Genomic DNA, 15179 nt, shown 5'->3' with positions numbered 1-15179 from the left:
TAAAAGTGGCTGTAATTCAGTTTTGGTTTAATTCTTCTCTAGAATAAGTTAAGATGAAGTAGATTAGGTCACTTTGTATCTGAATAAGAGCTTACTCAAAGGAGCTCTGCGTGACAAAGCTCACTTGAAAAATTAACTTAGATTTTTCCTTAATATTTTGATATAATGGAACCCTCGTATTAAAATAAGGCCAAGAGACCGTCTGCCCCGAGGCTTTTATTTAGTGATGTGTTGTTGTAAAGCAACTTCCCTGGTGTCACCATAAGTGATACGCTATTGTGAGCTCTGCAGCATTGCAGATTGGGTTCTTAATCTGTAAATTCTTTCTGCGGACAAAGTTAGAAAAACTCATTCTAGTGTGCCCTATCAGCTCTTGTTGATCATTTCTGCTAGAGAGGACAGTAAGAAAATTCAGGAAAACACCTACTAAACTGGAGAAACACTTTCAGGATGAGATGTAGCACACTCTTTCTCTCAGAGCTAAGAGTGTTGAAAACAAGCAGCAATAATCCTTCATCTTTTATGTCTGTATTTCAGGTCATCAAAGATTTCTTTCCTTCAATTCTCACACTTGCTCAGATGTTCCTGCACTCTGCACACCCAGCCATGGTTTCCTTTGGCAGCTGCATGTATAAACAAGCATTTGCAGCCTTTGACTCTTACTGTCAGCAGGTATGGTGGGATGGATAGCATCTGTTTTATCTGTGTTTGTTTGCAGTTTATCCTAGAACATATGACACGGTCCTTTGGGCGGAGAGGACTTGAGGCAGGAGGAAGGTTTTGCAGAGCTGTGGAAAAGTCCAAACAAAGTTGAGGAAGAATCACAGCAAGGCTCTGGTAGCTAACAACTCAAGCACAGAGCCTGCTGAGAGAAGCAGGGAGCAAACAGACTGGCCTCAGAGATGGGGGAAAGAAAAGTACTTAAGGTGCAGTGGGGACCATGCTGGCTTTGTTGTAATTCAGAAAGCAATCAAGATGTCTGAAATGTAGCTTGGAAGCCTGGACTTGCCCACAGGGGTCGCAGTGAGCAGAGATGTGTTCTTGAGTTCTTATTTTTGTTGTATTACCTAGTTACTTTGAGGCTCTCCTATTTAAAAAAGCCATTATTGTAGTTCATATTGAAACTTTTTATCATTTTCCATGGAGAAGTTACTGTAATGAAAACATTGAGACAGATCCCTCTTAGAACTCTGACCAACTTGCAGTCCTTTCACATACTCTTCAAAATAATCACAGACTTAACTCTTGGAGTTCCCAATGACAGACTGATATTAGAAAACTTGAGGACTGAAGACACTGTACAGAGGCTTCAAAAAAAAATTTTTGCGTAGTATGATTACAATCAAGACTTTTTCCAACATGGCATCTGTACTAGTTGCTATAGCAAACTTAAACAAAAACCGATTGAGAAAAACCTGAGACATGAAAGAACGCTGTCATCAGTACATCTGCAGCAAGCTAGTGAGTCTAGTAATAACACTGTATTGGGACCTACAAAAGAGAATGGCTGTATTAGCAATACTGACAGTCTTTAATGAGTGACATACAAAGACTCAATACCACAGAGAATAGATGGGAGAGGATAGTGATCCCTGTCCAGAAGTTAGCTGAAGTGAGACCATAAAAGATTTATGAAACAAAAATGTCAGTTTTGAACTGCTGTTGGTAAAGAGAGTTGAGACATTTGAAACTGCTGCAGTTAGAGCAGTGATCCTTGGTAAGGTGCAGCATTCTACATGCCTAAGAAAGCTAGATGGATTTTTATCATCTTATGTGATGGTCACAGTAATGGTAGCAAAGAGCTACCATTTGCAGGAACATCAGCAAGTAGGCAGGAAAAAACTGATGAAGAGAAGCTTCATGGAAGTGGCCAGTTTTGGAAAGGGAATGAAATAGAGACTTGAGAGGAAAGCCAGTATTGTGGATATTAGGACTTACTGTGCTGTGAACTGAGAAGGGAGTTAGAATAACATGGTTCAGTTTTGATATGATTATCTGTACCCGATCTATTTATTTTACATAAGCAAAACAGACACCTTTTCTTGATGTTTCACTATGTTGTTTTTTTTTTTCCCTCAGGAAGTTGTGAGTGCTTTGGTGACTCATGTGTGCAGTGGAAATGAGGCAGAAGTGGATATTTCTCTGGATGTGCTCACTGATCTGGTGATTCTACATCCATCCCTGCTGATGCGGTATGCCACCTTTGTGAAGGTAATGTATCTTTTCTGGGGGCAGACAGCATTTCAGGACCCTTGTACTACTCTGTGCCAGATCTAGAACAGATCTGACAGATCTGCACTTCCTAGAAACAGAGCGAATGGAACAATCATTATAAAGCTAACTGTTCTGAAAAATGAAGTAATCAAAAGGAGAAAGTGTCTGCTATGAATGGGTGTGCTGTTAGATAGATCTGCGTGATTTTTTTTTTGAGAGGAAGAAATGAAATAGAAGAAGAGAAAAGATTGGAAAATACCTAAAATCACAGATATGTAGTGAAACCTATGATAGAAGGAAAATGATTTTTAGGTTTGTCTTTATTAAGACAGCTATGTAACCAGGTATTTCAAATACCTGACAAAAACCCATCTTCCCTTGTCTTCCCTGCTGCCTCCTCTGCTATGTTGAAAGATTGACAATACTTTTGAATTGTAAAACAAAGCTTATGGTGGGGACAGGAAAGGACTCATGCCCTAAAACTGAAATGGGGAGAAAAATTTGGGTTTTTGACTCGTAAGAATAGCCAAGTAGAGTCAGGCCTGCCAAACAGTTTGTTTCCAAAAATAGTAAAAAGTGAGGGGAGAGCAAAACAGCAATGCAAGGACATAGTGATACTTTCCTTGAACACTCTCCCATCTGTGATGATTTGTAGTTTAAGGATATCCTGTATTTAAGAGCCCTTGATGGATATGAGTACGTGTATTCCCTGCTACCTCCTTGACTTTGGGCTTTTTTTGAGCCCATACGGTGGCAGGGGATTATGCAGTTAAAGTATACACTGTGTGAAAGCTACATGCTTTTTGCATGTTTAGATGGTTGATTTTTAAATGTAAATTGCTTGGTTCAACACATGTTAAAAGACGTTCAAGTCTGCCATAAGAAATCACATGCAATCTGTTGCATTTTTGATCTGTAAAGTAAGGGAGAAATAGGACTCTAGGCAGAGGGAGGATGAGGTAAGGACTGAGATTTGAAAGTAGTTCTTGAAAGAAGCAGCCCTCAAACTCCTCTTAGTTGAATGCATTGTGGAAAATGTGAACAGGGGAGCACCTGCTCACAGCAGTCCACTGAGATCATCCGATCTTCCTCCTGACCTTGTTTGCACGTTCTTGTGCTGGTAGATCTTCTATGGTCACAGTTTCTAGGGGCCAAACGTTGATGCACTAGCAAAGCTTTTATGTGAAACATATTAATCGATGCTTTGGCAAGACCTTAAGGTCAAGCTACATATCATGTTTGACATGCATCTTGGAGGTGGTTGAGACACTTGAGCCAGTTACCTGCAAAAAGATCTGTAGAGCTGCAGATACCTGGCTTACACAGGGCTGGAGTGTCTTCAACAGAGAGTGAATATGCAGATTTTAGCAGGAATCATCTTCCCAGGCTACTGTTTTTCGATCTTAAAGCTAGATGAATTTTCTTGAGGGTAGCAAAGAGAGTTATCTAATCCTGCTGTCATCCTTGTCAAACTCAATGCCTCATTCTGAACTGTTCTTAAGGATTGGCAAGTAGGAGGAGAAAAATAATTAATGTTAGCAAAATACCAGGCTGGTGGCAGAAAAGCTAGCATTGTTCTGGGAAACAATGGAATTATTTTCTCTGAAACACTGCACAAATGGTTAGAGGCTTGGCCATTACAGGGCTTTTCATGGAAGTATTAGCAAAATAAGTCATGTTCGTTTTGTCAAATACTTTGAACTCTGGGACCAAACCTGTAATAGAAGCTAAATAGATGTCAGTAGATGGATTGGAGCACTCTCAAAATGCTTGTGGTAGCCTGTATATTCTTCTCATTCAGCCTCTGAAACAATAAGCTGCTGTAATTGAGGCCAGAGCAATAGTTTTGCATGTATGTTTGTTTAACTGAATGTAGCTTTTTCTTGCACGTACAAAAAAGGTAAAGTTAATCAACTTCTCTGTGATTTACAGTAGGTATATTGTTGGGACTCTGGGAATGGCTTCTTGAAGTATTTAAGCTAATTTGTGGTTTCTCTCTTACAGACCATTTTAGACTCTACACAAAAACTGAATCCATGCCAGATCCGCAAGCTTTTCTACATTCTCAGCATGCTAGCATTCAGCCAGAGACAAGATGGAAGCTATATTCAGGTGAGCAGAGATGTAGGAGGAAGGAGTTTAGACTGTGTGTGATCAGATAAAACTGTTTTGGAGCTCTTTTTTTCTTTTCTTTTTTCTTTCTTTTTTTCTCCACGGTGAAAATGTCTGGGTTTAAAATCTTCCTACTAGTTGTGGGCATTCTTGTGCACACTTTCTTGAGACCACAAAGGAAAAATTTTCAGTATCTTGGAAAGTGTGCTGTTGTTTCTCCTCTCTTCCTTCCTAATCTGTGGCACATAAAACACAACATGCCTGCAGTGATTTCAGATCTTCTCACTGGAACTCTACTGCCCAGGTTTTTCAGCAGTCTGGTATGCTTGACTCCTTGTTGAACTCTTCCCCTCTGACTTTGCCCCAAATGTTTCTTTCCTGTATGTGACTTGTAATAATTACCTTGGCAATATGCAAGGCGAAGTGTCCTGCTCATCACTTGCTCGAGTTGTGGAAAGAATGGGCAGGAATGTAAGCTCTAGAGTTTATTCTGTGCTGAGAGTTTGTGATTGTGGAGATCCAGAGATGGGCACTTTAACACTGTCCTCAGTGGTACCAAAGACTCCAGGCCTAGGTCTCCAAAAAAAAAAAAAAAAAAAAAAAAAAAAAAAAAATCAGTATCCTGGAAACTGTCTTCCTCTTTGCCTTCTCTTAACTGTGCTTCTAAAGCCAATGACTTTTGGGTGCCAGAATCACTCCAGGCAGATGAGGCATTTGTCCTAGCGCTGCACATGTCATTCCAGAAGCATCTTGTTTGAACATCAAGAAAAGATGGCATAGCCATCCTTTCCTCTGCTACCAGTTTGATCACCTGTCTTGTTGCCACTGGTTGTGTAACATATCTCCCACATCCATCTCCTCTGCCTCAAGACCACTATCCAATTAGAGCTAATGCTAACTCCTTTTCAGGAATTCTGAAGTATCTGAGTATCTTTTTACAGACCAGTCTCCTTCCTTGCCAGACTGTTTAGGCCATTGTTTGGACTGATGTTCTGGGACTTACTGATAGGGATAGCTAATAAGCATCAATGTAGCCAGGGCAGGTTTGATTCCATGACATTTTTCAAAGGCCTGTGAGATCTTTGCCTCTCCTATGAAGCGGCTTCTGAGTTTACTCACATGCTGTCTTGCAGTTTGAGAATGCTCCTCCTCATGACAGGGTTGCTGAATTGTTCTCCTCTTCAGACTGCTGTTCTTCTTCAGCAGTTGCTGCTTAAGCTAGCCACAGGACTGTAGCTATTTGGCTATATTAAGCAGGTTTTCTGCTCAGTGCATTTCTTGTTCCATCCTTGCTTCTAATACTTTGAAGTATTATGAACATTACATACCTGGAAAATGAGCTCTTTCTTGGCTTTGGTCAGGGCCCACTTGGTAGCCCTCTCCCATTGCTGTCTAGTTTTGCCTTTTTTCACCTCTAATTTGTAAGTTTAAGGGATCAGACAGAACACATCAGAGAGGCTCTTCTGGACCATCTTGGTGGCTGTTCCATGTGAGCCTGTGGTTACCTGTTCTCTCCTCATCTCTCCAAAAAGGGAGCCTTTCTTGATTATCATTCATCTGCTAGCAGTGTGGGTGCACTCTGGATTTCTGAGGCTAATCTGCCACATATTTCTGTGCTTGCCTTTAGTCTTTTCAGAAATATTAGACTTCTCCACATTCAGAAGAGCAGTCTCCCAGCTTTCTGGAAGCATCATACTTCTAGGGCCAAGTATTCTTCATGCTATCAGTGTCAGGAGACCTCTTAGTCTATCATTAGTGTTCTGGCTGTTTATGTCTATTTTGGGAAAGTGCAATTGATTAACCACTTTGGCACAACTGTTACTTGTAGAGCATACTGCACTGAGACTTGCCATGGCCTTGCAGAGCTGCTTCAGAGAAGCTTTTACAGTCATACAGTTATGTTTACTTACACAAAAGACGAAGGTGGCAGCCATGAGGAATATCTCAATCCCAGTATCTGGTGTGCTGCTACCTGGGAATATCTTTGGACTGTCACCAAAACCTGCTCCTTCCCTGAGCCTCCTGGAGCTGACACTGTTTTACAGGGCAACTCTGGAACTGCTCTTGGTGTGTGAAGGGCCTTAAGACCATATACCAATTTTTTTTTGTTCCACATGGATGAAGTCTGAATCAACTACATGCTCTGTGTATTAATTAGGACAAAGTCAAAGCAAGCCATTTTTAATACTGTTTACAGTCTTATCTAGAGTTGTGAGCAGTATTTTCATGATAAAGGGTGTCACTGCATGTTCTTTCCTTTTATTGGAATTACAGCTTTGTAAACAATCTTGCAACCTTTGGAGAGGACATTAAGTGATGATGCTGATAGCACTGTCACTGATGCACGTAAATGCCTGTGTGATGACTGTTTGTGTCTTTCTCTTTAGGATGACATGCACATGGTGATCAGGAAATGGCTCTCCAGCACTGTCCCTAACCATAAACAAATGGGGATTATTGGTGCTGTTACCATGATAGGCAGTATGGCACTAAAAAGGTGAGAGAGAACGTAGAAAACCTGAATTTAACATGCTTTAAGACCAAGCTTGGTGAGGAGGGACAAAGAGAGTGGGGCATTGCCTTTTAGCGTAGGCAGATCTTGGTCAAATCCAATAATATAAAAGTCTTTTCTGCAAATTGCAATGTTTTGTGCTGCAGCTTTTTTAATACTGCTCTCCTGCTACTAATTTTGAAGGCATTCTGAATTTCTTGTTAATGCTTATTCGTGGATGTCTTGACTGGCACCAGCAATGCCGGTCAGTTCTGTTACAGTTCCAGTAAGTTCTATTACTTAGAAAAAAGTTTGGACACTATGATGCACTGAATGCAAATTAGTTTCTAACACTTAGGCTGTATAGTTTAATGTCCTCCGTATTTGAATATAGGGAAATCTCAAACAGAAGTGAGAAGAAAGATTGTTGCTGCTGTACTGGACATTGGCATGACAATTTCTGAAGTATTCTGTAAATCATTGACAAGTAATATTGCTAAACCAGGCAAGCTGTGACAATGATTAAAGCACTTGGAACAGAAAGATTTGACCAGAGTTGGAAAAACTTGCTTAACTTGCTCCTTTTGCACCTCTTTATAAAATGCTTTTGCTGTTTATTACATGGAGAGAAAAGCTTATCTTAGCTCCGGCTCCACTCAGTGGACTTCTTGATAACTGCTTCCATAGCAGTGACATCAGATTTGCTAATTCAGAGGCACCAGTTTAAGTCTCAGAGTTCAAGAAGCAATTTAGAAAATCCTAAAATGTAGACTACAGGCAGAAAAAAAAAAAAAAAAAAAAAGAGTGCCTCAAGGCACCTTCAGTGGCAGGTAATTTGCTGGATAAAATATGCACAGATAATCCCAGCTGGTGGAGTGTGTTCTGTGCTTCAAGAAAAAGGAGAAACTCTATCTGATCTGTGGAGAAATTCCTTCCGAACTCCCAAGTCTGATCCAAGCATGTGGGGAAAATTTGTCTGCTGGCCCTTGAGAAAGATCTTTGCAGCACATTGAATCTGGGTGTACTTTACTCAGCATTCGCTCTGATTTCTTAGAAGCATATTGGAGGAGACAGACTCAAAAGCCAAATTATCAGAGGAAAAACTACCCTTCTGAATCCTGCGAGTAAGCAACAGGAATTTGAGTAGTTGTCCAAATGTACACTTGCAGATATTAGAAACAGACCGATGGTAAGGTGAGGTACTTTGGCCTTTGGAGGAGGTGATGACTAGAGGACTAAGGTTTTCATAGGTTCCAACAGATTGCGAAAATAAACCCACGAATCTTGTCCTGAAAGAGCTAAACAGCAGCAAGTCTTTCCTTAATAATGTTCCAAAGTGCATCTTTTTCATATGTAATTCTTCAATTTCTGGAGAGGGAACCCTGTCTGTATGAGTGCGTTTTGCTCTTAGTGTTATAAAGCAAAAAAAAAAGGATTATTGATTGCTTTCAGAAATGAAGGAGATGGTTCACTGGAGAGATCAGAGCTGAACAATGAGCGTGATGGGCAGGTGAGTGCCAATAACGGGTACGTGCTGCAGGCAGTGTGGGAGAAAGGGCAGATACAGAGATTTGACTGGAGGCACAGCCTTGGCAAAGAAATACAGATCTGTTGGGAGTTATATCTAGTAGGCCCCTTATTGTTGCATGTTACTGCAGAGCCAAGAATCTGTGAAAAATGGCCTTAGAGAAGCAAGGGCTTGTATTTAGATAGGACTCACTGGTCTTGCTAGCCCAGGACAAACAGTACTGCAAACATCTAGTGAAAGTCTCCTGCCCAGACTTCATTTTAAATATAAATGAGAGAAACAGGATAATTTGGCTCGGTAAGTGAAAGACAATTTTTGCCTTTCCCAGAGCTTGGCAGCAGTGCATTTCAGGTCATCCAGAGAAACTGCTTTCATGGTATAGGATTGGCCTAGCCCGCTTTTTCCTTAATTCTGTTAGAACCATCTTCTAAGGCCAGTACCCTATTTAAGGGTGGCTCTGGGTAGACTTCTGTATGTTATTCCATAGTGGAGCATGGCCAGTCCTTAAAAGGCAAATATTACTTGTTAAAACTGAGTCTCTGTAAGACATGACACCATGGGCTGAAGCTCTCAGACATCCTCAGGATAAAGGGTAGGGAATCAAGGTAAAAGCTTCAGTATATCCAAGTATTGTACTCGTCTGTGTAGGCTGCTCTTTCTCTTTCAGCTTTCCACCTTGTTGGACCTTGTGGGCTTCTGCTGTGAGCAAACACCAGAGGCCTTGGCTTTGTACTATGATGAACTTGCCAACTTGATTGAGAAGCAGAGAGGGAATTTGGACCTGCAGCTCCTGGTATGATTAGAGTGGTTTGAACCTAATCATTTAAATGAATTCTTCAGAAACATGCAGTTTTTCAGGTGTTACTAGGATGGGGTCAATCTGAGGATTTCACTCCAGTCCGAGAACTTTTTGTTGTAGGAACGTTTGAGAGTCCTGTAAGAGACTGCTTAGATACAAAATCCTCTTTCAACTCTTTTTTGGTTTGTTTGTTTGTTTTTGTTTGTTGCTGTTTTTGTTTTTTGATTCTGGCAGATATGCTCCTTTCCCACTGTGCTTTAATGATTTCATTCATATGCACTTTTACATGATAGCAGGAAGGAGGGAACCTTTTAAAGGAAATTAAATGACATTTTAGAGCATGCAGTTGAGGATCATAGATAAAGGTAAACTTGAAACAACTTTCAGCTTAGTATTGAAATTGGCTTTCTGTCAGACAGTTAAGACTATCTGATGTCTAAGGACTTGGAGGAGCCACAGTGAGGAATTATGCCAATAGGAAGAAATTTGCAGAGGCCATTGGGCATCTCTTCATCCTAGGAATTCTCTTGCATGTGTGCTGTGCCTACCAGAAAGGTAGAAAGTCATCTTGGGGCTTAGGAGAGCATGGGAATTGTAGAATTGATCTCTCTCTGTGGCATCAGGCTTTGTAGTGGCACAGCGCAGTTTACACTGCTGGTTACAGAGAGCAGGAAGTATATTTTAGTATGAGGGAAGGTGACTAGGGAGTTGTGAAATGCTGACAATCACTCAAAGTAGCTCCACACCTGAGGCTAGAAATGCAAGTCCCCTGAAATGCAACTGGTGCGGAGCAGACCTTTTTTGGTCTCTTCGTAATTTGTTTGTCCAGACTTTGTCACACCCATTAATATATCGTTGCTAACAATGTAAGCGTGTGAAGTACGTGGGACACATGAAACAAAACTTTGCTAATGCTTTACAGTTTTTCACCCTGATGATCAGTTCTTAGGATAGAGAACTTTCCATAGCTGGTTTCTTCTTTCAGCTGGCTCCTCTGCCTCCCTGTTGCATTGGGGAGCTCACAAGCAAGCCCTCCTCTGAAGAGCATGGAAAATACTGGTTGTGCATACTTGATAACGTTTCCTGGTTTTGCTTCTAAAGGGCAGGCCCTGGTTCTCCTTGCAGTTCTGGACTTCACTGCTGTGGTTGTTCCAGGGCACATTTGCTTGGCCTTATCTTCTGCGTTTTCCAGCAGTGCTGTTGCAGTTTTCTTCACTGAGCCCCTTTGTTGAGCAGTTTTTTCCTCTCTTAATAGGACCAGTTTGGGAAGAGTTTGGTAGAGGACTTTCCCAGTGACTTTGTGGTGGATCTCAACCCCACAGTGGATGGGTATGCTAAACACAGGCTCAGTATTAGTAATGTTTCTGTTATCAAGAACTGTGTTTGTCAACGTGATGATCCTCTCAAATAATTTTGTTTTTTTTCCCTGCAGTATGTTCTTGTTCCCATTGAAGTCTTTGTATAATCTGGATGAAGATGAAAGTCAGGGAGCAATTGCTATTAACCTCTTACCATTGGTGTCACAGAGTGAGCTTGGCAAGGTCAATGATGGAGTGAGTAACCCAAGTAAAAGGTACTTTGACACTTGTACTTTGCAGTTGTTTCATAGTTAAAGAAGTTAGGTTTTCATTTGGTGCAGTGCACTGTGCACAATCCTGCCTGCCAAAATGTCTGATTAGGACCAGGGTGGAGAAATTGTTTCCTGTGTTCTTGTCCTTTTTCTGTTGTTAGACATGTCCAGGTAGGTCTAGAGGTATAAGCTTGTTACTGAGAACTGACAGACTGTTCTGTCTCAGGCTGTCTAGATGATCTTGAGTAAATAATATTGAGTCTCAGCCTCCTGTTCCATCTGTCAAATATGACAATATTTCCTATTTGTCAAATAGCTCTTTCTTCTATTGTTAGTGAAATACTGGGGACCATACTCATACCCCATACACTGGGGATAGGCAACTCTGAGCTGGCAAAATTCGTTTTTGACCAATGATTCTCAAGCACAGTCACCAAAGACTTAGCGTGTGTCGGTGGCACATGATTTGGGCAGAGAGGAATCTCATGAGGTTCAACAAGGGCAAGTGCAGGGTCCTGCAGGGTGCACTATGGGCTAGGGGCTGACCTGCTGGAAAGCAGCTCTGCAGTGAAGGACCTGGGAGTTTTGGTGGACAACAAGCTGATCATGAGCCAGCAATATGTTCTCATGGCCAAGAAGGCCAATGGTATCATGGGGTGTATTAGGAAGAGTGTTGTCAGCAGGTCAAGGGAGGTGATCCTTCTCTTCTACTCAGCACTGGTGAGGACATATCTGTAGTGCTGTGTCCACTTCTGGGCTCCACAGTACAAGAAAGACGTGAACCTGCTGGAGCGAGTCCAACAAATGCCACAAAGATGATGAAGGACTTGGAGCTTCTGTCCTATGAGGAGAGAGTGAGGGAGCTGGGACAGTTTAGCCTAGAGAAGAGGAGGCTCAGGGGGAATCTTACAAATGTTTATAAATATATGATGGGAGGGTTTAAAGAAGATGGAGTCAGATTCTTCTCAGTGGTGCCCAGTGATGGGACAGGAGGCAATGGGTGCAAATTGAAACAGGAAATTCCATCTGAATGTAAGAAAACACTTCTTCGCTGTGAGGATGACTGAACACTGGAACAGATTGCCCAGAGAGGTTGTTGGGTCTCCATCCTTAGAGTTATTCAAAAGCCAACTGGACACAGTCCTAGGCAACCTGCTGTAGGTGACTGAGCAGGAGGGCTGGACCAGATGATCACCAGAGGTCCCTTCCAACCCCAACTATTCTGTGACTTGTTCTCACCCTTCAGTTGCACCTGGACTGTACTCCTGATCACAACCACAAACATGTGGCAACAAGTGAAATTTGACTGAGAAACAAAGACTTGGTGGGTGGGAGATAAAGTAAGAGGCATCTAAGAAATAGAAACATCTAATGAAACCATAGGGTATCAAAGTTAAAAAAAAAAATAAATAAATAATAGGAGAATTTATTTAACTGACACTTTAACATCCTGCAGGATTGAGATTTTAGATGTGCTTGAAAAAAAGACATCACTATTTTGTATAAATAACAAGCAAATATAGCCACTTTATTTGCTTCTGTGGAAAAATATTAATTTTCCTCACTCAGAATGTGAGCAGCAGGATGCTGGAAAATGTTAAAGGAAGTTACTGTCTTTTATGTAATTTTGTATACTTTGATTTCTATGAGAAACAAATCTGACCTCATTTTTGGTTAAGTATAACACTTTTCCAAGTAATTGATGATCATAAACTTTTTTTTTTCTTTGTCTATTGGGAGCAAAGCCAAGAAAAACAATTCCAGTGTGGTGTATTTCTGCTGTGCAACGCTGAGACTTCCGTAAAACAAAGTAGAAAGCATAGAAAAGGCAATGTAGAAGGACAAGGCACACAGGGATGAGTGATGGGTGTCCTGAATATGTGTGAAAACATACAACCTGCTCCACTTCTGGTTTTTTCCAGGGTAATATCGCCAATATGTCTGTCACCCTCTTTCCGATTGCTGAGACTCTATACTGGAGAGCAAAACAATGGCAGCCTGGAGGAGATTGATGCGTTGTTAGGTATGGAAAATGGACTTTTAGCAAAGCCCATCTGGCTGACTTGTTCTTGTCACAGATCTGCAAAGACTTCCTGCAGTCATGGAAAAAGGTGTTCAATTTGTGAGGGAGGCTTAGGCACTCTGTTGCCTACGAAGCGGAGGGGAGGCAAAGGAGACAACTGCTCTCTCTGGAGATAGTGACTGGGTTTATTCTGAATGATTATTGGCATTGATACAGACACTAAGAAGATGCACTGTCCATACAAAGACCAAAGGATCAGAGTATGGGGAAGCAAAACCACTCCAATGCATCCTCTTCCTGCTCTTCCCCAGGTTGCCCCCTCTATCTGACTGACTTGGAGGTTGAAGGGAAACTGGATTCTCTCTCCAAGCAGGAAAGGGAATTTCTGTGCTCACTTCTGTTCTATGCTCTCAACTGGTTCCGTGAGGTGAGTAGAGTTGGTCTGGAGTCTTGTCTGCAGATTTTGGAGCAGCACTGAGGAGTAGCATTTAGAAACTTTAGCCTTGGACTTCAAAGGTGCAGTTCTTATTGAGGAAGTGTCTTTGGGAATCTCTTCCAGCAAGATCTTGGTGCTCTCTCCACCTTCTCTTTGCTACCATTTAACCTGTATGCTGCTGCTAGCAGCAACTGTGCTGTTCTTGGGCAGTCTCAAAGCACTGCCTTGCCCGTGTTTTCTGCTACTGCTTAGCTGCAAGCTGTACAACTGTGATTCATTTGAGTATATGAAAATGAATTTCAATGCTGCAGGCAGGATCTCATAAACCCCAACTATATCTCAACTATGAGGTGAGTGGAAGCCCCAGGAGGAGAGTGAGGGTGAGTGAGGCATCAGAAAGAGAGGCTAGTCTCTCCCTAATGTATTAGCAGAAGAGTAGCCATCAGGTCTAAAGATGAGATTGTTCCACTCTACTTAGCATGTGTGAGACACCATCTGCAGTACTGTGTCCAGTTTGGGGCTCCCCTTGATATACTGGAGTGAGTTCAGCAGAAGCTGCCAAGATGAGGAGGAGCTGGACCATATGAGATGAGGAGAGACTAGAAAAACTGGGTTTATGGGAAGGTGAGAACATACTGTGGTCTTCTACTGTGGTCTCCTACTACCTAATAGGAGTGTGTAGAGAAGATGGAGCCAGATTCTTCCCAGAGTTGTGCAGCAAAAGGACAAGTGGTGACAATCATGATTTGAAAGGGGGGAAATCCTGACCAGATAAAAAGAAAAACTTTCATCATAAGGGTGGTCAAATACTGGAACAGGGTTGTACTCCACTTCTGCAGAAGTTGAGATTTCCATCCTTGGAGATGTTCAGTGCTGAACTGCCAAAGGTCCTAAGCAAGCTGTTCTAGATGACTCTACTTTGAGCAGGGTGTTGGACTAGAGGCCTGCAGAGGTTCCTTCCAGACTAAATTTTTCTGTGATTCTGTGCTTTGTTTTTTACCTCTCTGAACTTATAAAACACTGAATAGCAGTGACTTCAGGCAGATTTGGACCATGTATTTGCTAACATCAGAGACCAGTTGGTATGTTCCTTGCTAGGATTATTCTGAGTATATGAGCACTGTCAGAGAACCAGCTATGTTGGTGCAGTTCTACATCCTAGTCCCTCCTGCTCTTCTCATGAGACTGCCTCTCTCTTGGCAGACTGGGAAGCTGAGGAGTCACCAGTGCCACAAGTAGCAGTACAAAATTATCAACATGCACTGTAAAGGAGAGCTTGGCTGGTACAACTAGACACTCTCAATTTTCAGGGGAGCCAGTGACTATTAACAGTTCTGCCTTTTTCCTAAATGCAGGAAGGTGTTCACAGATGTAGGCTTCCGCAAGTTCTGTCCCTCTAAAACTTGTTCCTTCTGGACATCACATTTTTACTCCTGTGCAACTTCTGAGCCATACCCAGAAATGTTCTTCTAGGAAGATGTCTGTTTCTTATTACTGTAGAAAACCCTCTCTCTAGAGTTAAAAAAAACAGCTGTCTGCTAGTTCCTCTTCTTTTGTTAAAACTTGACTTGTAGGTTTTGCCCTATTGCTCCCCATAGATGGTATCCATTATGTCCATGTTACCTTCTCCTGGGCTTCTGAAGAGCTTTTTTCATGCAGTCTGAGTCGAGTCACACAGGCCACTTGTACTAAATATTGTGTGCTTATTCGGCATTTGAGGATGTTAATCTGAAAACAAAAAGTAGTAAAAAGGAGTAGAAATCTCTCTTATTGGTAGTAGGTTTGGTTTGTGTCGATAGGTTGTAAATGCCTTCTGCAAGCAACAGGATGCTGAGATGAAGGGGAAAGTTTTGATTCGTCTACAGAACATCACAGAGTTGCAGAATGTGCTGGGAAAATGCTTAGCAGGTGAGTTGGTTCCAAAACACAGATTCAGCATGAAGCAAATATGTGATTGACTGCAGTTGAGTTACACAGTCTGTTGTGAAGAATTTGTATGTGAATGT

The 15179-nt window shown here is 41.7% G+C and overlaps 1 protein-coding gene across 1 annotated transcript in view; it reads left to right on the top strand.

Moving 5' to 3' along the window:
• FANCD2 (FA complementation group D2) overlaps positions 1-15179 on the top strand; it is a 55325-nt gene that overhangs the window by 16304 nt on the left and 23842 nt on the right. The window contains exons 16-26 of the mRNA XM_062585318.1: positions 538-672; positions 2080-2211; positions 4219-4326; positions 6714-6823; positions 8270-8327; positions 9013-9138; positions 10400-10473; positions 10577-10717; positions 12637-12737; positions 13049-13164; positions 14973-15081. Coding sequence (XP_062441302.1) covers positions 538-672; positions 2080-2211; positions 4219-4326; positions 6714-6823; positions 8270-8327; positions 9013-9138; positions 10400-10473; positions 10577-10717; positions 12637-12737; positions 13049-13164; positions 14973-15081 — 1210 coding nt within the window. The remainder of the gene's footprint in view (positions 1-537; positions 673-2079; positions 2212-4218; positions 4327-6713; positions 6824-8269; positions 8328-9012; positions 9139-10399; positions 10474-10576; positions 10718-12636; positions 12738-13048; positions 13165-14972; positions 15082-15179) is intronic.

Source organism: Rhea pennata, chromosome 12 (assembly GCF_028389875.1).
Source record: "Rhea pennata isolate bPtePen1 chromosome 12, bPtePen1.pri, whole genome shotgun sequence".
Lineage (NCBI taxonomy): Eukaryota > Metazoa > Chordata > Aves > Rheiformes > Rheidae > Rhea > Rhea pennata.
This window is presented reverse-complemented; position numbering and strand designations above follow the sequence as displayed.